Source organism: Helicoverpa zea, chromosome 7, assembly GCF_022581195.2.
Source record: "Helicoverpa zea isolate HzStark_Cry1AcR chromosome 7, ilHelZeax1.1, whole genome shotgun sequence".
NCBI lineage: Eukaryota > Metazoa > Arthropoda > Insecta > Lepidoptera > Noctuidae > Helicoverpa > Helicoverpa zea.
Window position 1 is genome coordinate 5,522,957 of NC_061458.1, and position 26,943 is coordinate 5,549,899.

The 26,943-nt window shown below is 34.5% G+C and overlaps 3 protein-coding genes across 3 annotated transcripts in view; 2 read left to right on the top strand and 1 right to left on the bottom strand.

The window, feature by feature from the left end:
* Positions 1-904: 904 nt before the first annotated feature.
* Positions 905-19,948, top strand: LOC124631978 (putative transcriptional regulator cudA). Its single transcript, XM_047166632.1, has 2 exons — positions 905-1,029; positions 17,259-19,948. Exons 1-2 carry the CDS (start codon positions 1,021-1,023, stop codon positions 18,963-18,965), a joined length of 1,716 nt encoding a protein of 571 aa, XP_047022588.1. The 5' UTR covers positions 905-1,020; the 3' UTR covers positions 18,966-19,948.
* A 1,370-nt stretch (positions 19,949-21,318) lies between these two features.
* Positions 21,319-23,395, top strand: LOC124632132 (coiled-coil domain-containing protein 12). The gene is made up of 3 exons (XM_047166811.1): positions 21,319-21,648; positions 22,301-22,421; positions 23,101-23,395. The coding sequence occupies exons 1-3, from the start codon at positions 21,500-21,502 to the stop codon at positions 23,311-23,313; spliced, it is 483 nt and encodes a 160-aa protein (XP_047022767.1). The 5' UTR covers positions 21,319-21,499; the 3' UTR covers positions 23,314-23,395.
* A 79-nt stretch (positions 23,396-23,474) lies between these two features.
* Positions 23,475-26,943, bottom strand: part of LOC124632131 (carbonic anhydrase 7-like) — a 31,234-nt gene continuing 27,765 nt past the window's right edge. Inside the window, exons 6-7 of the mRNA XM_047166810.1 lie at positions 24,942-25,169; positions 23,475-24,353 (exon numbers count right to left, since the gene is read on the bottom strand). Coding sequence (XP_047022766.1) covers positions 24,093-24,353; positions 24,942-25,169 — 489 coding nt within the window. The 3' untranslated portion in view covers positions 23,475-24,092. The remainder of the gene's footprint in view (positions 24,354-24,941; positions 25,170-26,943) is intronic.

Below are 26,943 nucleotides of genomic sequence, written 5' to 3' on the forward strand. Positions count from 1 at the left end.
AAACAATATGTTTCGTAATCGTTTTGATGCTAACACACTATTTCTACACTATCTATCTGTTAAGATGCACAAGCACACATTCATCGATGATGTCACAGTCCATGTTTGGTTAGTCTACGGATGTTTTATATGGGTTAAACTTAAATAAACTGTCTATGGCAATATTGTAATCGTGGATTTAGTAAACAAAGGGTGACTTGAAGCCGAAGTCTGCCGGGCATGTAGGATCGTTCCAAAGACTTACAGACTTTCTAAAGGAAAAACGGTAGGTTTAGGTCTGTAAAACTCTGATTCCCATCTCCCGACCGTTGCGGGTGGGAGGTCGTTTGACGATTTAGAACATAAAAGGTGTAGTAAACAACAGAATTACATTCGCTGCACTATTTGGAAAATTCACTGATGATATTGCCATTACCTGTCATCTAGGGTTTGAAAAAAATAGATACTTAAATAAGTAGGTGCAGCACTTGCTGTAACGAACTACGAATTTTCCCATGAAAGTTGCAAGATTCAAGTGAGGGTAATAGGTTACCATGTTGATTGTAGGCCGTGGGCTAATCTTTAAGCACCTACTCGTGTGGGTAACAACTACTTATTCGAAACTTTTAGCACTCAGTACGTAAGCGTTCTATAGCTTCAAGCGATAAATGAATTACTATCATTTGAAACAAACGATACCTACATCATTATTGATAAAGGAAAGCCAATCAACTTGTGACCTGCTAAAAAGTTTACTAATTCTGGTTTCCCGTATCTGTAAAACCAGGTAGTTAGGTCATGCATGCGTACTTGTCGTAGTGGCAACATCCTTGTGGCATATCGGATGTCATATTATTACAATCAGTGGTTGTTTGGGCGCTGCGCGGGCGCACCAGCGTCGGTGAGCGACAGAGCGTTGTTCTCACGCAGGCGCAGTGCACGCAGATACCGGGCCGCATCCACACGTGCGACAACCTGGCTTGACGTCTTCCGCACGTTGCTGTAATTTTGTGCTACAAGTGCTCTTCGACAACCGGCAACATGCGCCCTGTGAGTAACAGTGTCCCATTATAATCATTTCAAGTCGTTTAACCTGGTTAACTTATTTTTTGAACCAACTCGCATTACCGCAACTTCTTCTACATGTTTGGATAACATATTTAGCGACACTGAGGCCTCCAATGATTTAGTCATCAACCATCTCTCGTCTGACCACTGTGGACAAAAAGTTAGTTTTCCCATGTTAGTTCACACTAAGCCACTTAAAATAGAATGCAGACCCTATTCAGCTAGTCGTTGTGTTAGATTTAAAAGTAACGTAACAAAAAATCTGGAACCTTCTGTTCTTGATAACGATGACCCTAACGCCATTTACGGATCTCTATTTGGTGTTATACAGAAAGAGTTCAATTCTACGTTCAAGACCAAAACCTTAAATATTAAAGGTACCTCGGCCAAATTCAACCAATGGGCCACTCCAGGTATTTATAAAAGTAGAGCGAGACTATATGAGTTATACGGTATGAAAACTTGTCAATTTGATGATAATTTTGTAGACTATGTTAGACAATATTCAAAAATATTTAAAAAGGTCTGTAACTTTGCAAAATCAAAGTTTTTAAGTGAATCAATTAAAAACTCCTCAAATAAAATTAAAACAACCTGGAGAATCATAAATAATGAAACTGGCAAGTCAGTGAACAATAGAAATAAGTTGGAAATTAAATTAGATGACAAACTTGTTAGTAATGCGGCTGATGTAGCTAAAGCTTTTAATGAGTTCTTTGCGGATATACCTGTAACCACGACTCGCTCCTTAAACTCATCCTCGACAGACGCTGAACAGCTTATGCGTGCTAGTGTGCCTCAATGTAATTCTTTGTTTAGTTTTGAACACGTTACTCCAATTGATGTACTAAATGTTTTTAAAACTCTTAAATTAAAAAATACGGGTGATTTTTGGGATATTTCGATCAAGCTGTTAGGTAATATAATTGACGTTATTGCTCCCTACCTTGCGATTACATTCAACAAGTGCATTGACACTGGTGTTTTTCCTGACCTCATGAAACACAGTAAAGTCATACCTCTATTTAAATCAGGAAACAAGACGGACATTACTAATTTCAGACCTATTTCCATCTTACCTGCGTTTAGTAAAATTTTTGAAAAGTTGATACTCAAGCAGCTGCTACGATATTTCAATGTAAATAGCCTCCTTCATACAGAACAATATGGCTTTACAAAAGGTCGTTCAACCTCAGATGCTGGTGTTGCCCTTTTAAAACACATTTATAATGCATGGGAAAATTCTCAAAATGCTATTGGGGTCTTCTGTGACCTTTCCAAAGCTTTTGATTGCGTCCATCACGATACACTTTTACGCAAATTACGCTGTTACGGAGTCCAAAACGGAGCTCTAAACGTAATAGAATCTTATCTCCAACATAGATTGCAATGTGTAGATGTAAATGGTGCTAAATCATCGGGCCTTCCAGTTCAGCTAGGTGTGCCACAAGGCTCAATATTAGGTCCATTCTTATTCTTAGTGTACATTAATGATTTACCTTACCACCTCAAAAATATCTGCGATGTTGTATTATTTGCAGATGACACATCTCTTATCTTCAAAGTTGACAGAAATAGAGAGCAATTTGACGACGTAAACAGTGCACTCTCAACAGTTACGCACTGGTTTACAACAAACAATTTAGTACTAAATGCTAAAAAAACAAAATGCATTAAGTTCACTTTGCCTAATGTAAAAAACCTAGGTCCTAATGTTATCCTAAACAACGAGGTTCTTCAAACCGTTGCATCTACCGTGTTTTTGGGTATAACAGTTGATACAAAACTTCAGTGGGGTTCACATATTTCTAGCCTCGCGGGAAGGCTTAGTTCTGCTGCCTATGCCGTCAGAAAAGTTAGACAGTTCACTGACGTCGACACTGCGCGATTAGTGTATTTCAGCTATTTTCACTGCGTCATGTCCTACGGTATTTTGTTGTGGGGCAAAGCCGCTGATATAGAGAATATATTTATTATACAAAAACGTGCTATTCGTGCTATATACAAATTAGGTACCAGAACTTCCCTCAGAGAGTTGTTTAAAGAAATTGGTATTCTCACTGTAGCATCACAGTTCATCTTTGCCAACATTATGTATATTAGACAGAACCTACATTTATATACCAAAAAAAGTGAAGTCCATAGCATTAATACTAGAAATAAGCATAAACTGTGTGTACCCTATCACCGGCTTCATAAAGTGCATGACACATTTCTGGGTTTAGGTATTCGTTTTTATAATAAGCTTCCTTTGACCTTACAAGAACTGCCGTTTAATAAATTCAAAGAACAAATTAAGGCTGTTCTTATAAAAAAGGCATATTACACCATCAATGATTATTTGAATGATAAAAATAGTTGGTCGCCATGATGAACGCAAGACAGCTATATTAGCTATATTATTTAGATAATTTAAATTTCTCCCATTCAATCTCTTGACTCAATGACATTTATTTTATTTTGATTTATTATTTAATTATTATTTTTTAATGTTTTTACATTATTGACAAGATACATTCTTTGTATTAATTTTCTGTTTTGGATTTTAGTAAATAATACTACTTAGCGGGAACTGATAATTTAATCTTGATATTGAGTTGTGTAGCAGTGAGTACGTCATGCTCCCTTAGACGGCACTGCTTGCGGTAGCGTCGGCGGTCGGGTTGCCTCCCTCCCTCAAAAATGTGCGAGGGGGGCGATGGCTGATCCTCGCGTTATGCTCGTGAACGGGTGCTGCTTGTGGTGCCAGGTCGTCTTACTGACTATCTATTAGTTTTTTTGTTTTTATTTGTAAACTCTTTTTATTTTACATATGTTCTGGCTGAGCGGTCTAATTTACTAGTTTACAAAAGAATAGCACATGTAGGTGGGCACTCCCTGATATTCTATTAAGTGTAAATATTTGGAGGCTATAATTTTCTGTTCATCAAACATATTCAATGCTTGAGTTAGTTAAGGTATGTAGGGTGAGTGCTAGCTAGCATGTGGTGTATACATTATTTTTACTGTATTGTCCTCTTTTGTAATATACAAATTAAATTGTATACAAATGTACATATCAAACAATGTTTAAGGTTCTTCTAACCGAACAGACAGACATGTGTTACTGGGGAGTTTGTTGCGCCACTTCTTCTTCCCAGCAAAAACACATAGGAAGTGGTGAAGGGTGGGCGTTTTGGGGGCTGTCTTTTGTAAATTTTTTTTTTTTTTTGACGTTCGAAAAGTGCTGTTTTGCAGCCAAGTTTGAATAAATGACTTTTGATTTTGATTTTGATTTTTTGATTTAATTTTGTTAATAGTGCTATCTTTGTGCGTGAGATTTATGAGTTGATGCGTAACATTTTGATGAATGAGTGTATTTTTATACCTGTCTTGGTTTTAATGGGATTATGATTGATCAAGATGAATTTCTTTTATTGTGATTTGTTTATGAGTTTTGAAATATATGAAAATAGACCTCAAAGCTTAGGGTTGTACTAAAGTATGTAGGAGTAAGTATGCTGTGTCGTAAAAAATACAGTTTACCATAAAACAATGGTTTTTGTTTTCAAACAAAAACATTATTTAATACTCATCATTATATAAACAATCGTCATATTGAAAGTCCCCATAAATCGCATTCAACACAAATTACGTAATCTGCAATCCATAAAACATGGTTTCACTAAAATGTGAAAATCGCATTGATGATCTCTATTATATGAACATTTATAACCTTTCACTGTATAGCACAGCACGCTTTTCTGTCATTCTTTATGTCAAGTAAAAGCTATGTTGCCATTAACTAACGACCGGGTCTGTATAAAAATGATGCTACAGTTACGTCTGTATTCTTTATCTCAATAGATGGTCATCTGTCATGTAAATGAGTGCGTCCCTATGCAAGCACTCTCCACCGTATCTAAAGTAGACTGTAACGTGGAAATTTGTATGCGTTGCTTTGCTCACACCATTTGAATATTTATGTAGATGTGAAGTAATACTTAGTTCTTAAGTCAAACCCGGCAGACCGTTCATAAGTGTTGTTTATTTTTATCTTTCTCTTAAAGCAATATATCTACGAAGTACGGAAGGATATTCAATTATAAAAATGCAGAAAATCACGTTGAGGAAATTATTTGTTTTAGGCAAATCCTTGTCATTCAAAATAACCTCATGATTAAGAGATAATTTGTTAAAAAAATATATATATTAATCCTTATCGCCCTCCAGAGATTCATGGTAATCAGAAGCAATTAAAATCAAGTTAACTCTCTCGCGTATGACTTGGAATAATAAGGTGAATCAACTCCAATTACGTATTAACCCAGATTAACCGACTAGAAGATTCTGTACTGCATAGCGTGCGAATTATTCAAATATTATATTTTAACAATAAATTTATCAATGCGCTTTCCCCGAATGACGTAAGGTGCGTGATGATGCGGTGCGCTCGTTTACATGAATGGTAGGAAGAGAATGATGGCTATTAAGGATTCATCATTCGTTCTCGAGTCACACGTGTTACGACTACAACCACCGTTATCGGTGAAATTTTGAATCATTTCACATCATTTCCAGTTTCTACGTCTAGACCGAGAGCGGGCAGACACGACGATGACCGACGCCGTCGAGCTTTTGTTTATGATGAACTTTCCACTTGAAACAACTAATTCTTGGAAGATTTGCAATACACCCAAATGCGTAGATGCTAATTTTAATGCAAGAGTCAGATGACTGTTGCATAGTTTTATGAAATCTATACTTAAGAAAACGATGTCAAAGTAACTGACCTGTCAGATTAAAGATTCGCATAACTTAAAACAATCTATTGCACAGTGAGAGAGTACTACTGCAATTAGCAGTTTTCGCCTAAAATGTAACTGAAGTATTACTTGATTGCTATCATGGCCAACTACAACTACAAAGAATTCACATTTGAAGTGAAACAAGATTTTTCTGATATGCTGAATCACCACAATGGCCTCTCGTTGTTAGCTCTTCATTTCTGACCGTGGGACAGTGAAAGCTAATAAGATAAACAACTTTTAACAATATTTCACATAATCTTTCTTAATACTTTTGTTCAAAGTAGAAATTATAGTGTTATTTTACACAATTCTTTTAATTAGTAATTGTAATATAACGGATCAAATTAATCAGCGTAATTGTGTTCTCTTTGCGAGTGCAATATCCTCTCATTTCTAATTGAGTCTTTTAATGCAATAGTATAGTAGATATCCCCTCTATGGTAATCGCATAAAGCCAGTATTTTCCGCCAGTTTCCCACAGTTTTCTTGTGTAATTAGTTGTAAAGTGCACAAGCGTTGCGACATTAGAAATCAATATCCATTTCTTAATAACGAATTGTCGAATAGCTATATTTTAGTTATTCCAGCAGTACCTATCAATGAAATGAAATGGTAGAGGTATTAATAGAATTATAAGAAACTTTGTAATTATCTAGATGCCCACTTTATACAAATTTATATACGTATCTGCTTAAGCCAATTTAAAAAGCATGTCATCTTATGCCTGCAATACCGTTGTTAAAGATATTATCAAATTACTAATGTTCTGTGAATTTCACTGATTGATAGCAGATAGACATAGTCGGTACAAAACAAATCAAACTTTTACGAATATTGATTTATGGTGTGTACAGAGCAGTATGTATACACCGCACCGAATCTTCGTATTGTTCTCTTTGACCACCCATAGCGGACTCAATTTCATAACGAGTACCGATATCAACTCTAGATATTCACTTGCTCTAAATTGATTTTGAATGTATTTTGTATTCATTGTGATAATAGTTTATGTAACAATACATTCGTCAATTCAAAATTTGATTTTACAGTGACAGGGGCGGAGTTAGTGGTTATTCAAACTGTAATGCGTGGGTGGTTCCGAATAAGTGCATAATGCTAGGTGCCTATTATTTGCACGCCTTCTAATTGTGCTCGCTTGTTGCGACAATCTATCTTACATTTAAATGATACATGACATCACTAGATAGCCATGAGGAAGAGAAAGATTGTGTGATCTCTTTGGCTTAGATAATACTTAGACGGTGATAAATTTCATGACATCACACCACTTGTGATTTCAAACACGCAAACTGTAAGCGTTGCCAATGAGCTTTAGCGAATCACGTTTAGTTTAGCAAAATTCCGTGATTGAAGAATAATAGAGAAGGAAATAAGTAACATCGATTTATGATACATTTTTTCAGGGGCCCTAAAAATTAATAAATAAAAGCTAACATTCATAATTTGGTACCTGAGGAACTAAAAAAAAACTTGATATTATTAAGGTTACGACATTCAATGACGCAGTTATGCAGTAAATCTTTTTTTCCATCATTATTAATATAGTGGTACAAGAACTGAGCAGAAATTAATAACCACACATATTTTATATAGTATAGTGTAGCTAAACTAAAAAATACCTGCAATTTTAATTGTTTAATATCAATAACAATAGTTTCTAAGCAAATCCCGGAGAAATCTACACAACATTTTTTAGGAGACAAACAAAATATTGTTAATGATGATTGTGGGAAAAGAATTTCACACGGTAAAAATATTTCGATAAGATAAAGCGGAAACGATTACTTTAGAGGTATGAAATAACTTTTAAAGAAATTTTATGTGCCGCGAAGTCTTACACAAAAAAGACAATACAACCGAATTCTAATGACAAAACAACATTGAGTAATTAACGAATTGATTGCTGACTAGAAAGTTTAGTTAGAGATTGCGTAATTGATCCTTTGAATTTAAATAAACACATAGGCTTTGAGGGCCATGCAATGTCGCAAAACCTTTAACTAACGGATTGAATTTAAGATCGTAAGTATCTAAAACATTAATTTTCGACACAGCTTTATTTTTTTGATTTCTACACTTTTCCTATCAATTATAAATCCATGACAATATTTAACACTAAAATTGCTGAATAAATATGGTTTATTTCATAACATGCCAAGGTTAGACCATGTTTAAATGATTTCAACGAATATATTAGTTACCTACTATTTCTAAATGTGTATGATTCTTGCAGATATAGGTAAGTATGTCTAATTTAATTTTCATAAAGTTTCTCAACGCCATGATAATAGTTCACACTTAAATTAAAGAAATCCCACATTACTGTTTTAAATGCATCGTTAACTGTTATCGCATTATCAGCATTTAATTAGACCGCAACGTAAAGACAATGCGTAACTAACACGTACAATGTACACGTACTAATAAAATATTGCACATCATCACATCACAGCCACCACGGGACAATAAGAAGTTTGTAAACAATTCTAGGACGCAAAACAATGCTCATTCATAACTAGGTCTTAACTAATGAGGTGTCGCAAGCAAATATCTATTGAAGCTACAGATTGTACTACATAGTTTTTGAAATAACCCTATTGAAATTCTCACGGTGTTACAATGCAGCAACAGAAATATTTTACGCGAATTGTGCACGTGTAAGGAATGCTGTTCATTGATGAGAAGATTACGCAGCAAGTTGTACGCGATGAGTGACCCGCCGTGCCGTATTCGGCAAAGGAGCTTTCGTTTTGCTGTGCTACCAGTAGTCATCTTTCGACGCGTGTTATTACGAAAAATGAATTATGTAATTGAGAGGCAGTGATGAAATCATGTACTGTACAGATTTTGCGTTGCGATTTTTTCAATAAACTTCTAACTAGATTGGTTATAGAATAATAGCCGGCAGCTATTTTCATATGGATTATTTAGGAAAAGATTCGATAAACCTCTGAACCTATTCTTTGCAAACATTCATCTATTTTACCGAGCATGTTTTTTCAGACGGTAGTAGGTATATACTTGGCGATTAAATACTAGTCAAACTGATTGCCTTTTTTTGTATTTCTTTGAAAGTTGCTACTTTAGGCGAAAGCACATTGAGAATAAGTATTAACAGTTTTTTGAAAGTCGAACGTTGATCCAATCTTGTTCAACTAACGTATTGCGATTTTTCTTACCTGGACAATTATTTTATAAGCGTTAATTTACATACCTACTTACATAAAACTACTAAATTAAGATGTGTATGTTTGAACACTGAGAATTCCTTGCAAATACATTAATTGCGCTTAGAAGGAAACTCGCACAAAAACGTTCTGTGCAAAGAAAGGCGGCATACACTCATTATACGCTGGCTTCCCAGATATTTCAATCAGACGCTGAGAGGATTGCATGCTTGTTTCCGTATAATGCAACTCAAGTAACTAGACCCTAATACTGGGTAATTTCACCTATTGAGATGCCTAAAGCATCAACAAACATTCGTTTTTCGACTACAAAGGTTTTGATTCAAGATGGGTAGCTAAAGATGTAGATCCTAACTCAAAATTAATTTATTTTTAACCTAACGAAAGCTTTTTGGCGAGCTCGAGCTACAAATCAATGAATTGGCACTTATTGAACACGGGTATTCAAATAGCCATTTCCATTGCAATAGCGATAATTTCCTTTGCAACTGCAAAGCGCGAAGTATGAACACAACAACACAAGAGGTAATTTGCGCAAATTCTGCGCGCTGTGATGACGTAAACTTTCTCTGGCGTTTAATGGCGTTAGTCCGACAATGCGGGTGTTCTTAAAAAAAGGATATTGAACATAATTATATCCATATGTTTTTTTATATTCCTATAATGTTTGACTGATGCCTCTTACCAGTCGTCTACACTTAAGTTTGAATTTCGATCTTTACCTATGTAATGTACCTAATTCAAATCTCCGATAGAGAAATGTTTTCAATACAAGTCGTTCAGAGAAGGAATTGCAAGAGTACCTCTATATTTTCATTAATTTGGAACACCGTCATCATTAACATCACTGTTTTATATTGAAATATTGATACTTGAATATTCAAAAATAATTAATATGGATTTCCCATATATCCCACGTATTAAATCTATAATTAAATGTAAGTTATGCAACGAATCCCTCTAATCGTGCAGCTGTTGCTGCTGTTTCATCTTGTTATTGATTAATTAACACATCAAGATTGAATAAATTAATTTAGACCTACTTTGCAGTTCACGGACTTCACAAATTATACACATTCGTAACATCCCAGATTGCGTGTTACACATCTCAATATCCGCATAATGACAGGCTTGTGAACTACCTTATTCACCCAGTTACACTTTTATGTATAGCAATTTTGTACACTTTATTGGATTAACTTCCTTATATTGCATTACGGATATGTTCTGTTTGTTACAGCTTGCTTGTTCACAATAATACATCCCAAAGTACACAATAGATAACATAATAATACGCAGATTATTAAATTTCAAATTACCTTCTATCTAGTTCAACTAAAGGTCAGTCATACCCAGATTGAATGAACACGGTGAAAATAAAAGATTCTCGGCTCGTTAAAATTCAACGAATCTTACGGAAAGTGTAATACAAGCACTAAACAAAACATTTTTTGTCATAAAATATGCTTGAAAGGATTGGTATCAATTACAAAAATGATAATAACAGCATAATTGCTCCGTCGGGTAACACTTGTTTAGCGTGGAGAATCGACATGTGTTGATGTTCCCAGCTTTTATTTCCCACCGATTATACAAACCACTGATTTCGTGTTCGTTCTTCCACATTTGGAAATCACACAAGTTATCTGAAGGTGCATTGAGTGCATGCATCGCGAGTCACGGAGCGCGAGCTCTGTAGACTCACGAACTGAGGCAAAACGTAGCCTGCATTCATACCTCGTCAAGAAAACAAAAGATGCCGCCCAACTGCCTGAACGTGAGCTACGATACAAACAAGGCAAACTTTCTTTCAAACATACGGTAGTAATTTTACAGCGACAATGTGTCTTTGTAGCTAAAGATAATAGTCATAATGAACTATAAGACATGCGTGCGTTTTAACAAAAATATTTACAGTATTTTCTATGTCCCATACGATTTCTATAATAAATTTCGCAAAACATTTTGTAAACGCACATAACGCACGTTGCCCGAGGCAAAAGCATCTGTTAATTATTATTTATGCAAATTAACGATGGGTTACGGGGCGAAGTGAAACCTGTCGTAGTATGCTACCAGCATATATTGTTGTGTGAATGAGTACACGTATCTCAAATCTCTAACGTTCAGTCATTTAATTTTTTTACATAAGTATAAGGCTGGACAGTAACCTATCAAGTTGATAAGTCGATGTTTTTATCAATTTACATTATTGTAACATTATGACACACAAAGAAGGTGAAATTATTCCAACAATGTAGGGAAACGTACACCAAATGTAGTATGGGTAACAATGTGAATAGCCTATTTTGTGGTTCACCACAAGCACTAAGGTATTTTGTAATCGCAGAACTACTTACTTATTCGCTATGTTTCTCAACATATGATTAAAGTAACATATACTTCAGTACGTATATAATAAGCTAAGCTATCGTAAAATATTTTGTAACTTCATTAATCTAAAATAAAAACTAACACCTTAAGTTATGCAATGTGGAAAGAGATTTACCGAAAACCTATTTGTACAGAACTATAAAGAAACTTATCGTCAGAATGTAAAGATATATTGTGCGTTGTACCTAATTTTAGCCCATAGAAATGTTATTACCAAACCGCGTGCACTATGGAACATTTTATTTTATGACAAGCCATAAAGCTTCGAAAGCATGAGTGAATTAGAAAATGTTCCGCGTGCTGTGCAAAGCAATAAATGCCCGTATATCAATGCTAGTTTGCAAAATAAAATATTGTAAAAAGATTAATCGATGAGTCCTAATGTGAAATCCCACTAAACATTTTTTCAGTTGTGCCGACGACACATTGCAGAAAATAATATTAATTTGTTTTAAACTAGAAAGCCTTTCCCTAGTAATAAGATCATACATATTTATTTAAAATAGAAACTTTCTTTACAAAAGACAAGGCTACCTCGGATTATAAATTAATATACATAATAGCAATAACAATGCAAAAGACAGGTAGTAATTTCTGGAATTAGTTAATATGGAATTGTTTGAGAACAATACATGTGTAGAGTTGCGCAATGATAAATCAAACTCGTACCGTTACAGCAATAAAGAATAATTGTTCTTGTTTCGGAAATAATAGCATCAGAGGCGGGTGTCACGCAGTGCTAGCGGCGGTCACTGCTCTTATGATAATTATCACAGGCGCTTGCGCTTGGGCCTTCGACCATGTTATTTGCTTGCACAATGCCGACGCCTACAGAATAATTGGTTTAAGCCGCAGGTCGTTTCCTTGTTATAGATATCTGTAATATACGAACATGATATGGCCAATATTTGTATTACTTATATATTGGAACGTTATTTTTAGGAAATGCAGCGTCATCGCATTTAAGGATTAGAGTTATTATATGTTTCGAGCGTGTCTTTGTGAGGTCTGGCTTCGGTCTGCGATAAGTATAAATGCTAGGTGATTTAAAAACATTTCCGGTAAAATAACAGCCTGGATTGCATTTAATTAGAAATAAATAATACAAATAACAATTAAATTGGTACCTACACCCACTTTCCCAGAACACCCGGTGTGTTCTGAAATTTCATGGCTCCTGAAGTCTGGTACATACATGTATACCTATTACACAAGTATATGCTAGCAATTTGATAAGTTTTATATTGGAATCAGGTCAAGTTATGAAATAATTTTAAATCGTCAATTGATGAATTTAAAAAAAGGTGTTAGTTACAGTAGCCACCGCAACAACCTCAATAACTAAATGATCTTTTAAAGCCTTAATGAAGACATTACACGTCGCATCGCACATTCAAATGGACATTACAAAGCCATGTAACTAATGATTAGTGTCAATTTATACATTGTGAGAAGAAATCCAGTCCGATCCATTCAACGGCTTAAGAGGTCGCGCATTCAAAGGCGTCGTCGATGTGATGAACACGTTGTCAATAGATAATAATCGATACGTGCACGACGAATGCTAAATCCTTTCAAGTTACAAAGTAATTTTTGCCAGCCATAGAAAGCGAATTTCATATTTGTTGACAATGGTGCCTTACATAATTATGTGTCATTGTGCTTCAGCAGTGCCGTTGAGTTGGCCCACAGGCGTAATAAAATAACACCTATTTCTGGAAGTTAGAACCGGCTTCGGTGTGTCAGTTCCCACACTAACTTAAGTGCACTATGTAGGAGGAACGCGACAAAAACAAACGACAATCTGGGACCGGTCACTCACACGAGCTACGGATAACTGCTTAGATTGAGCACTTATTTATTTACTTTTCACGGAATGTCAGTGACCGCTGCGTATCATCGTCTCATCAACGGTTTATATAGTCAAGTAAATAATTACACTATCTGAGCCATTTAAAGTAGTGAATTGCAAGCGATAGTGTTTAATTTACTTAACATATAAATAAAATAAGAAACAAGTGGAAAGCATGCCCAAACCTTGCACTTAGGTACAGCTTAGATATTCATCGGTAGCGTTTGCGAGTGAGGGTGCAATGGCGGGTCAAGCACACGATTTCAACTCGACTGGGAGGTTTCTCCGATACAGCTCCTCGCACTCAGTTACTTTCTTATATAATGTGGGTACACATTGGCTTGAAAATATTATTACTTATATCGGGTGTTTCGTACCTAATCACATTAAATTCTATCACATATACTTTATGATACTCTATGGCGAATTGTGAAAAAAAAAACCTAATCCATTCAGTGGTTTGGCCACAGGAGTCATTTTTAGTTTTCATAATTTACAACATCATGTGTAAAGCAGAGATAAAGTTAGGACTATCGAATGATTTGATCAGTTGAAAGCTGTCAGTTTTCAAGGGAGAATTTCAGTTGTTTGTAATGACTGACTTTTATATGGTGTTCTAATTTTCGCACATTTTTATTCTATTTACTTTGTTTGAAAAAATCATTTTTTTATTTCTACGTATTTTTCTTTTTTGTTTGTGTTAATCGACATATATTAACCAGTATATTAACGCATTTCATTTAATGTGATTATGAACGACACACCCGATATAACGCTTAACGTAAATATGGAAAAACGTTGTCAAACACTTCTTATTAGGGATATTATAAGTACCTAAGTAAAAAGAAAGTTGGCATCCACAAGACCATAAGCTACTTTTTGTACGATACATAAAGTAACTGTTATTGAAAACATCTCAAGCACTCCATCAGTCGTTATTATAGAAATTTCATACGTGACTGCAACAAGAGAAATGTATTGACGAAGTTGTTTTGACATAAGTTGTGTTCACGACTTTACGTTCGACCTTTGATACTGAATAACAGGCGCATCATTTTATGTTGCTCCGGGCTGTTTTTACCGACAGACGACAGCAAATGTTATGTAATTATTCGCAAAAAGCTTTACTTAAGTAGGTACTGTAAACACATAACCATGCTGGCTGATAATAACAAGAAAGCAGCTAGTCATGATGTTACAATTATCACGCAGAATTTATTCAATTAATAACGGTAGTTCCTACAGTGAATTTTTGATAGGTTTTTTGTATTTACGTTTTGCGGGATTAACTCTTATTTACCATCCCGGAAACGATGCCTATTATACTCAGTGCAAAGTAATCCCTCATAAAATTTTATCAATAGACACTTATGAGGGATTCCTATCACAATAATTATCGAATTCACGATGCAATATTTGAAGAAAATGCGCTAAATTGTAACTACGAATCGCATATTAACCTGAATTCGATTTCGCAGTCGCGGACATACTTACAGCGCGTGTGAAACGACTCTAATTCTGAATTACTTCCGACGATCCGCATCCGGATTGTTTGAGAGTAATTAGGAGGATGTTTGTCATAGTTGTACAAACAATTTTACGATGAATACAAAGGAAGTATATTTGAAGTTAATTACGATTTTAGTAGTTCAGTAGATCTATTATATATTATATATACTTAATATATATGCGCACTGAATTGAGAACAATTTACATGCTCATAATAAGTAAATTATAGAATCGTACCTATTTATATTTTAGTAGAGTTTATATTATAACCAATAATTAAATATGCGTGAGAGAAAATCCTGTGTGGTCAGGTCCAAGACTTATGTCACCATGGCTTGTGTTCGCGTAGGTGTGCCAAAGGTGTACGCTATTGAATTTGACATTCGCCGAGAGAAGTCTCTCCGTGAATTATGCTTGGTGAAAGCGATGATTCGGACGCGACATAACTTTTGCAAGTGGCAGCTGGCTTCCATTATTAAAAAATACTAACATGCCAATCAACATGTTAAATGGCAGGTGCCTATAATTAGCAAAATATTTGATACTTAAGAAACGTAAAAAATATGGCATAAAAATCCCCAGTTTAATATTCTGCTGGCCTAACTTAAAAGTCCTAACGTTCACTAGCTCTAGCTACCTACAATGCACTAACATCTTGACCTTTGCGGAATGTTCGAACTTTCTATGGGTCATAGATGGCAAGAACTAAAGTATAACAGGCTCGACTCAGGCGGACGGCGGCGCCAGCATACTAAGTAACAATTAAGTTAATTGTTAGTTTTCTAAATTTTTGTAAGCAGTAATAAAACCGTAACTATTTTATTAGGAATGCATTTTAAAAGATAGAAAAATATATAAAAATTGATAAATATGAACGAAAGCTAAATAAATATAGTTTTGTAATTTTTGAAGTAGGTAATTGGCTAGAAAATGATAGAGATCTTTAGCCTAACTCAGGTAGCTCGTCTAAGATAAAACATGCATTTCGCTGCCAATCTCAATTATGAAACCGTATGCAAAAACCGTAATTTGATTAAATAATAGCTAGGTAATTTTAGATAAATTATAACGTAACAATTGGATGACTAGCAGTAGTGGTTTTGCAGCTTACTTTGTTAAAAGTAACCTCCGATTGAAGCATTAAGGTTTTTTTTAAGAAGGCAACTTAACCACTTAGGTACTCTTAAGAATTACAAGTACCTAACTACTATCTAGGTTTGCCCCTGTTAGTCCATTGCACATTGCCACATTGCCCAGTGCAAAAATTGTCAGTTGTCAGTCTGTTGTAGTGTCTAAGTGCGTATAATCTTAATGTCACACCCTTTCCATGTATGCTAACTTCATCACTTTGTGAACAATAGAAATCTTACAATAAGATTAATTATCTGATGATGATAAATGATGTATGTATTTATCTACAAATGTTTGCATATAGGGGTCACGCACACGCAACTCAATTGCTTTATTGTTTAACTAAGCACGCATAACGTTGTAGTACAACTGACAAAGAATTCAATAGGTTATGAGTTATGCAAAAGTCTTTTAATTAACGATATTATTTTATTTACCACAACACAGTTAACAAATGTCAAGATTGTCTGCAACATCCTTCTATAGGTTTCAAAGCAGTTTCAGTTAAGTTGTAGTTAATATTTTAATACTCATTTTGTTAGTCTATTCTTTCAATCGGGAGTTTTAACATCACCGAATTACCAAATTCGATGTAGTGAAAACATCCATTTCTGTTATGAATACCAATCCATAACTGAAAATCACAACAACGGAATGAAAGGCGACTCCCTAGCAACGTTTGATATATTCTTAGCTCGAAAGAGGCATTGCAATCTGATTATCGCATTTTTATTGCTCACTTAATACATGAAACTATACAGAAAGATTATGTACACCCAAATCTTAGATGAGACATTCTTCTTTCCAAATTTTCGTTCTCTCGGGGTTGCACTCGCGTTCCATGGGAACTACCATCTGTACCGGGATAAAAATACTAAAATAGTCTATGTTAATCAGGAAGAGTGTAGCTTTTCACAGTGAAACCAATGAAAACAAAAGATACTACTGAACAACTGATAGTATTTACTTTTGGCATCGTTCTACATCAGTAGATAAATTGACGTTGTGTAATCGATCCATAAGAAAACTCAGCCATTGTTCCACATTACACAAACACTGTAATCGAACACTCAAGTGTAAAAACACAAGATGATGGAAATGTGGAAGTAGGTATCAATAGCTATCGTAATGACGTATTCAACACGTAGGTTTACCGGAGGCTTTTTAAACGAGATTCACATACGACTCAACATGATTATAACTTTTTCGTCTGGGTACTACATTGGACAGTATCAGAGTACCTAATATAAACAATTTACTCGAGTTCTGCTTTAAAAAAATTATCAGCATTTCTATCATAAATAATCAAATATTTTTTTGTTTCAGATGTTGGCGTTGTTATTCTTTTCTCTGCTTGCGTTGAGTTTGGGCGAAGAAACTACCACTGATAGCTATAATGATAAATTTAATACCATTGAGCCTAAACCATCCGTTAAACTAGATCCTTATATAAGAAAGGCCTTACTTAAAGCTCTCAGTGAATTGGAGGACTCAACAACAGGATCTGAAGGGTTAGACGGGACTACTAATTCAGATGTATACACAACTAGCGAGAATATTCCTGAGTCTCAAACGAATAAAGATGAAGTACAGATTCATTCATTCATCGTCAATGGACAGTCTGCTTTTTCAAGTAATAGCACAAACACACCTGCAATAGTAGACAGCAATATATCTATTTTGAGCACTACTGCAGGAAATGTTGAAAGCCAAGTAACAGCCACTTTACCCACAGCAGCTACATTTCCTGAAATATTTCAAACAAGAGCAAGCGAGAACAATCTGCTGCAGACAAGAAGCATTGCTAGTACTTCTAAATCGAACACAGAAAACGATGCCAGTGTTAAAAAACCCACGTTTAAACCTATAATTTCTACAACTACTACAACAACTACTACTACTACAACCACAACTACTCCGAAGCCGACCCACAATGACGACGGAGAAAACATTGAAGAAGTTGATAAACGTGATGTACAAGTATATCAAGCTCCTTTGGTTGCAGCGTTTACTGTTCACCAAGATCCACAAGGCCTGCCGAAAAAAGTTATACCACTTTACCAGCAAACCAATAACCAAAACTTTATGAGCTCGTTGCCTTCGACAAATTTGGCCTCTGGAGTTCTGCAATCCCAAACATTAGGCCAAATAATTCCCGGTGTTAATTTAAACCAGATACCCCCTTCTGACTACATAAGCCAACAATTAATACTACAAAGACAACTTGAAGAAAAACAAAGAATTCTCGAGGATCAACTTCGTCTATTGCAACAGCAGCAAAGGCAACAAGAAGAATTGCTGAGGAAGCAGCAATATCTTTTGCAACAAAAAGAAGCCCAAAGACAACAACTTATTTCCAATACTCAAAAGTTTCAAGCTCAGAGTTCTGTAAATAATTTTCAAATACAGAAAAATATTCCTCAGAACCAGTTCTTAAATCAGAATGTACCGGTCAGACCGAACAACGGTCAGGTATCAATTCAACAGAGTGTACCTTTAGAATCGAGCAGTACAGTAACTAATCAACAATTACCGAATCGTGAGGCAGTTGATTTTCTTATTCATTTACATAGTCAGCAGCCGGATCAATTTCCGTTACAAGAAAACCACCTTCCTCAAGGAATTAGTAATTTCCTGCACCCGAACTCCGGTCAGAACTTCCACCAAGGAGTTAATTATAATCAAGTAAGAGCAGTCAGCGATCAATTTGGTCAACCGAAACAAAGTCATCGTGTATTCCGTCAAGATAGTGGAGTTGGTAACTTTGGGATAAACCATCAGAATTTTAATGCATTCAACACTTTCAATCCAATCCATACAAACCGTTTCTTTCCGATAAATGCACAGAACCAGTATAATGTTGACGCAGAATTAAAACAATTATTAGTACAAAATGGCCTAAATGGTAGGAATCAAGAAGATTTAAATATTGTATCGAAAGTTTTATCTCTTAACCATGGAGTAACGTTAAACAATAACATTTCTAACAGGTTACCTTTCGACAGTAGAAGACATGTGAGGCCACTTATATAAGTAATTTAAGTTGTTATAAATAATAATGATTAGTGCAAAGTACTTATTCATTTGTTCAAATGAAGAGCTATTAATTGTATTGTTACTGTTAAGCCAACAAGGTATTTTTATGTAAGTATTACCAAATGGGTCCTTTTGACGATTCAATTACACTTCTTTAAAACCTGCAAAATTGACAAATAGAAATTAACCTGCCTAACCAAAGAAACGCTGAAATACAATTTATGTATTTTTTAAATTCACACATCATTAAATCTGTTTCCACAAATGTTTTATATTATGTTAGTTTTAGAACCTTATTATTTATTTTACTGTAATATTGACGAACTGCCATAAGTAGTATAATTAAGAGAGTGATGACAATATTTACTTTTGCAGCTTGCGCGTGAAATAAACTTAGTAATTAATTGGCTGTAGGTACAGGCCACCCCCATGTATGTACTTATTCAAATGAATTGTTTTTTTTTTAATATATAAATGTGCGTTAATGAATTTTGAATTGAATGAAAAAAAGAAATAAAATATGCTGTTGACCGGAGCTCCTCGTTGTTAGTTTAAGGTAGTATTTGAGCTTATATTACGAACTTTGACCGACAGCTATTCAGAAATAAATGTTGAGTAAGTAATCGCAGGCCCAGCTAAGTATAAGTTTAGATTTATGCGCATATTAAAGATTCATAAGAAAAAATCTTAAGAAACTTGAGCAGTTTTGTTTTCAATTATCAAATCATCTGTATAGAGTACACAAATCGATTATCTTGACTTGTTCTACTAATTACCCGTTAGGTATAACAGAGTTGTAAAAGCATATTGCTTGTTAAAAATTATGTAAAGTCATGATTTATTTTAATGTTATCCTTTAAGTCTTAATCTTAATGCTGAACATGTCATAAGTTCTTACTTAGAGTCATCATACACAATATTGTTAGTACCTCTTATGTTTAATTAAGACAAATGTAAATATATTCATATTCACATAATAATTAATTGTTTTTTTTTTTACCAAAATCTCTTTTCATTTCTCAGTGCAAGCCGCAGAGGTGGATCATATCCGGGTGGATATGGCTGAGAAAGTACCTATATACCGTGATAAAGTACTTAAGGATGTATAGGTACAATATTTGTATAAGGGAGTGCATAGGGTGGGAATAAAGCGAGAGAACTTAGATAGAGGATCACGCCGGGGTTGGGTAGTACATAAGAAAGTATACTAGGGGAATACATAAAGAAGTACTCGAGGAAGCACAAGGAGGTGCTCCCCCTATAAGGGGAAAAAAATGGTGAATTTAAAAAGTAGGGTCGCGGTAACTCTATCTTGCGAGACTCGAGATGGGCTTAAAAGCCCAGTTTATAACAACTAAGAATTTATACATAAACGACTATACAAAAAAGAGTTGCATTACAGTGCCGCTCGTATTAAGAACAACTGACAAAAAATAGTTTGCCTACTCAAACAAAAACAATAGACCTATTTTCCTGCTCTGTGACTGAGCTCACAACTAGACTAGTTGGTAAAGTATTTGCATCAGCATCATTCTTCTGCCCTTATTCCAATTTTATTTGGGGTCATCATTTGGGTTTTCATCTTCCATACTCTTTTGTCTGCCGACATCTCACAAATAATATTTTGTAAGTAATTACATGTTATAATGGAAGATTATAGAAAAGAAATAATGCTACCACACAACATAGGGAAATTTTAAACCAGTAGCCGTGTTTGCGATAAAAACGTCTAAGACTACGCACTGACTAATAAATGTTTTTACACATGCTAAATGATAAATAAATGATACCAATACTTCAGGAAAATCATATAAATAACCTAAAAAACACTAGATAAATGTTGATAAATGTTGGTAGCGGTGTCCCCAGGATTATTTTACTTTTTGCATGTAAGAAATAGGCACAGATTACCTACTATAATATTAACTAAAACAAGTAGAACAGTACTTACATTTATCGAACGACTCGCGATATTAGCAACACTTTCGTAATACTACTTTTACACGTTCCACACCAAAGGTTCCACACATTAGTTATTTTATTTATTTTAAATTAATAGCGAACAAATAGAGGACGAATTATTTTGCTCTTTTGTTTTTCCCGCTCTTTTTTTATTGTCTATTTTCGCATTAACTAAAATAGAGCTGGCCGAGTAGTGCTTGTGCATTATGCTTTATCGCTTGCAATTTATGTGTTTATTTATATTTGCATAAAAGAAAATAAATAAAAAATATGACATTGAAGAATAAATGCGCAAATGATCGGAGAAAGATTTGTAATATATTTCTTTACAGATATTGACTTTTTTAAATGTTACAACATTAAAAAAAGTCAAATGTCAATCATCGTTGTCAATAATGTCAATGTCAGAAGTTTAGGGCTATGGTGGGGTTTTCGTAAACAAAATCATTACTATTAGTTAAATTAAACAAATTAGAATAAATATTGAGAGAATCTTTCTTTTTCTTAGAGAAAAGATTTGCTACTACGATATTGCAGGTTAGGAAACCAATATTAGATCCTAGTTTGCTATGGTTATCATGGATACAGCGGGAGGTGTTGGAAGCTTAGAAGAACAGGCACTCAAAAGAAAAGAAAGGCTTAAAAACCTTAAGCGTAAAAACCCTACAAGCGAAAGTTCGGCCAATGATACGTCCAGTGAATTTGTGCCACTTCCAAAGTAAGTTTCGTTCCTTAATGTTTGAGGTTATAAAGTTTAAACATTGTATGCTTGTTGAATACTAGTAGTGTTTTCTAGAACAGATTTTCTATTCCAATTCCAAATTTCAATTGGGTAGTGGGTGTCCGTTACTATATTATTAAATTCGCCCTTACATTATACCATCACATTAGCATCAGCATCACTATAATCATCGGCAAGGATATTGAGCCCTGACCTTCACCTGCGCAGAAGTGATTTATTGGTTTATTGCCTTAAGTGTACAGTGCGCAAAGCGATCCCCACTCTTCCGCCGAGAGCTCATTATCCGTGCCAATAACTACATAAATACATAGTAAAAAACAAATACATAGTATAAATACATAGTATAAAACAAAGCCACTTTTTCTGTCCCTATAACCCTATTTATGCTTAAATGTTTAAAACTACACAACGGATTTTGATGCTCTGTTTTTTTAAATAGATAAGAATGATGAAAGGGGAAGGTTTATATGTATGTATAATAACATTTTTTTTCCTGTAGTGTATTTAGAATCAGCATTGCACCCGTGCAAAACTGGTGTGGGTCAAACAATCAAATAGAAACCTGGTATTTTGTAAGTTCTCGTATTTGTAGAGAACATTATTGTCATATTCTTTCTGGGTATTTCAGACCAAAATTCAGAAGTTACAAACCACAGGATGAGACGCTTCAGGAAGCCAAATTAGAGGATGCTGAACCAGCTGCCGTAGAAGCTGAAGTGAAGGATCTACTTGAAGCTGGCAAGGAGAAGGTAAACTAATCAATCATTGTTAGAACTATTCACATAATTATTGCACTGTACTGAATATTGTGTTCAATTGTGTGTAATAAAAAGGTAATCTGGTAAAAAACCAGTCTACCTTTGACTGGCGACAAAACACCTAAGATGTTAAGTCTGCCATTGTACAAAATGTACAAAAAGTATGAAATAAATAAATAATATGTATACTACGCTGTTAGTAAATAAAAAAGACATAATTAAGCTTTCTCCAAAGGTAGAACTTGTAAAGACCCACTTGCATCTGCCCATGTAAATGTATTATTTTACTAGGCTGTAGGAATGTTATAAAGTTAAAGGATTTGGTTAACCAAATCTTACCAACAGCCAAACTTAGGTTCAAGTGGCCCAATTTTAAAAATTAAGCTATATTATATTGCACAGACGTATTTATAGCTTTTCCACAAGGAAAAAAACAGAACTCAGCCCAAACTGTACCGTACCGTAAACTGTAACTGTATGTATAGTTAAGTAACTGAATGCATGAGCCTTTAGTAAGTAAGCAAATCAGAGGCATGTATGTACAGTTAGGAAATGCGTTTTTTTTTGTATTTTTCAATACTCAAAACAAAAATTATGTAAATTATTATCATTATATGATTTCATGAATGTAATCATCAATATTGTAATATAAATATTTTTGCATTTCCAGATAGTTCTACAAGATTTAGACATTTCAAGCTTAGCACCACGTAAACCAGACTGGGATCTCAAAAGGGATGTGGCAAAGAAATTAGAGAAACTGGAGAGAAGAACACAGAAGGCAATAGCGGAGCTGATATGGGAAAGATTAAAACAGGGTAGTGAAGATAACTTGGGTGCCATGGTAACTATGACTGATAATAGAGCCACTGAAGAAGATTGATCTAGTTCTAAATACATTCTGTAAATTATGATCAACATAGTTTTTAAGATATCAGTAAGTAAAGTAATTAAGGTACCTATTACTTCTTTTTTTATTTTTGTATATCTTGCTTTACGGTAGAACCCAGTCGTAAATTAATTTTACATCAAAAGAAACACATCTTTATTTCAAGTGAAATTTATTGCACAGAACTTCAATTTCACACTATTAGTTTAATATCACAGAATACAATAAATAGGGCACAATTTTATATTCATTGTTAGAAACAAAATTGGATATCTCAGTCATAAAATTTTGTGTGTTAACTAGTTTAAACATTTTAGTTTCATTTTACCTGGCTGCTCTAAATATAAGATTTTAAAACACACATAAAACCCAATTTGTGTCAGTAAGCAGTATTATTTGTTATTTTAAAGTTCTCTTTATTCACTGACAAACACCAAGTGCAGTAATTCTTTTTGAGGAAGCATTAAACTGACAACACTGAGTAACTAAACACATCTACAATGCATACAATCTTCTCACAACTACATGTACCTTTCTTTAATATATGTATAAAGAGTAATTTCATTTCTATCACATAGTTCATCTATTATGAAGTTTTTAAATTAAATTATAAATAATTCTCTTCATGCTCATTCCATCACATACACACAACAAATTTTAAATTAGTGACATTGTTTAGTAACAAAATCTTACTACCCTATTGATATACAATATCCAACAGTAACGAAATGTAAACCATATTTAGCTGAGTAAATACAGGTCTTCAAAGATTATCACAAGCCAAACAACATCAGTAAAGTAAGGCAGATTGTATTTAAAACTGTAGGAACTATACTATGAGCATTGCTGCGGCCCTTTTTTCTCCATTGAGGGTGTTTAGTTGTGGTTTCTTCTTGTTCATCGATCTCGTTGTTATACAAGTAGTAGTCTTTGTCAATATTGTAGAATACTACTCTGTCACCGATCGGTTGAATTGGCCTGAAGTTGTGTGTGATCTTCCCATGTGATGATCTTATCTCTCGGAATGCCTCTATCTGTGGACATAACAATGCAACGTGTTAATGAGTATCATGTGTCACGTGACACATGCTAGTTATACCTGCACAGGAAAAATAATCATAATGAATATAACCACTTCTTTATTATACCAATCTCAGATTTCCCATGTATACATGTTTACTGTATTGTTCGTTATCAAAGCACAGAATTATACAGACATTATAAATTGCGAAACTATAAATGTCATGCACTATTGGCCCTTAGAGGCCAGTGTTTTTGTAATACCTCACTGGCAGTTTTTTATTTCCATGCATACATCATTTTTTTTCATGTTCGTATGACGTAAGTATAACCAGTCGTCTTATTAAAAAAATAGGAAAGTAGCTTTTATATTTCAGTGAAGGTGTTCGAGTTTTGTATATTACAGAGTACACTCAAAGTACCAAATTACTGACTCTAATTTAAAAAATCCGAATTTATAGAGAAATACGCCGATCTTATCTGATAGTTCTTAATATAATAGTTCTAAGTGGAACACTGACTGCTAAGTTACTTAAGTTATTCGCAAAAATAATAAATTGTTTTTTTTTTTTAACTGTAGCATGGATGGACATTTATTTTACCTGTTCATGTGTGAGCCTGATTGGCTGTTCAAAGTCCAGCCAGGTGACGACTTCAGAGCAGGGCGGCGTTGTCAAAGAGCCTTGGTACGTGAAGTATCTCTTTAGGTCGTACGGGAGAATGTGGAGGAATGAGAACGGGTGGCTCATCACCACGCTGCTGTAGGGCTCCGTTACGTTCACCAGCGCAGATGTTATATCATCGTAAGCCGGGTGTTGGTGACGGTCCAACTGAAATGATAGAAAATAAATGTTTAGTATGAAGACATAATATTTAACTCTATTTAATTGGGGTTGATGATTATCAAGGAAAAGAAGGAGGAATGGAATTTCGTTGTTGGTAACACAGCGTTAACTCGATAAATAAGATATTGTTACAGAGCGCGAATAATTATTTTATAGACAGTGATATTTATTACCCGTAGATAATCAAATTAATACAATTATAACTTCATATTTAAACAGGGCTTAGGGCCTGAAACCATAACTAGTAAAAAGTTTAGGGTTATAAACTAAATCAGCGTACCGTAAATCTCATTCACTTTCGATCATTGACCGTGACTTCGGATTCGGAAGTCACGGCTACCGCTCGAAAGTGCTCTATTCTGAAACTACGGTTCAGCGCGCTGCGTAGATCAAAAGTAGGTCTACAAAGCGAACAAAAAAGTATCGATGCGGTACTAATAATATCTAGCTACATTCCTATTCTAATCACCCGTAACAAAGATCACGAGTATTTTTAGGGTTCCGTACCTCGAAAGGAAAAAACGGAACCCTTATAGGATCACTTTGTTGTCCGTCTGTCTGTCTGTCTGTCTGTCAAGACCCTTTATCTTAAGAACGCGTAGACGTATCAAGCTGAAATTCACATGAAATACTCGAGTTTATTGCCCCTTTAGGCTGTGAAAATATCAAGCTTCTAAGCCAAGCCAATCAAAAGATACAACCGATTATGTCGATATTTTCAACAAATTCTCGACACTCGCAAAGGAATCAAAACCTACAGGGTACTTCCCGTAAACTCAGAATCTTGAAATTTGGCATGAAGCATTGTTATATAATGCAAATATAGGAAAAATTGCGAAAATCTCATTTTTTTTTGTTATATAATATAATAAAAATATTTTAATAAAATGAAACTTACTACCTTATTTCTCACGAACGAATAAAGGTACCAAATTGAAATTTATACCAAATACCTAGGTCTATTGTCCCTTTAAGCAATGAAAAAATCAAACTTCTAAGTTAACGCGATCAAAAGATACAGCAGTTTTACCGACACCTTAGACGAATTTCCGTCACACGCTAGGGAATCAAAACCTACAAGGTACTTCCCGTGAACTCAGAATCTTAAAATTCGGCACGAAGCAATGTTATATAGTACAGATAAAGGAAAAATTGCGAAAATGATAAATTTGTATATATTATAATATTATTTTTGCTTACATGACATAAAATATTTTTTTAATAATTATAAACTTACTACCTACCCTTTTTCACATGAACGCGTAGAGATATTCAAGTTTTGAATAAAAAGTGAAATTCATATCAAACACTTCTTAAATATAATGGCCTCTAAACTGTGAAAAATTTTAAATCATTCAAAGGTCATTGGGCACCTTAGTATGAAAACCATACCCACGGCGGATACGAACGAAATATAGCACAGTATAATGATAAAGGCTCTGATTTACTATGGCATTAGTCGCATCAATGTGAACCATGGGAATCTAGAGAAAATCAGGTGTAAACATCAAATATTTTCCTCATTTCAATGGGGAATTTAAACGACCAAGTTTGACGGATTTGAGAAATCATTTCTTTGTAGTAAAAGAGTATACTCGCCGTTTATTTCCATTGTCATCAGGTCAGGATCTGATGATGGAAATCCTGAGAAATCGAGGGCAACTATCAGAAATTGTAGGCATGCATAGGATTAAAACTTGATTCTCAGATGTATGTCTGGTGATACTATCAAACAGTGAAGGTTTAGAGCTTATCTGAT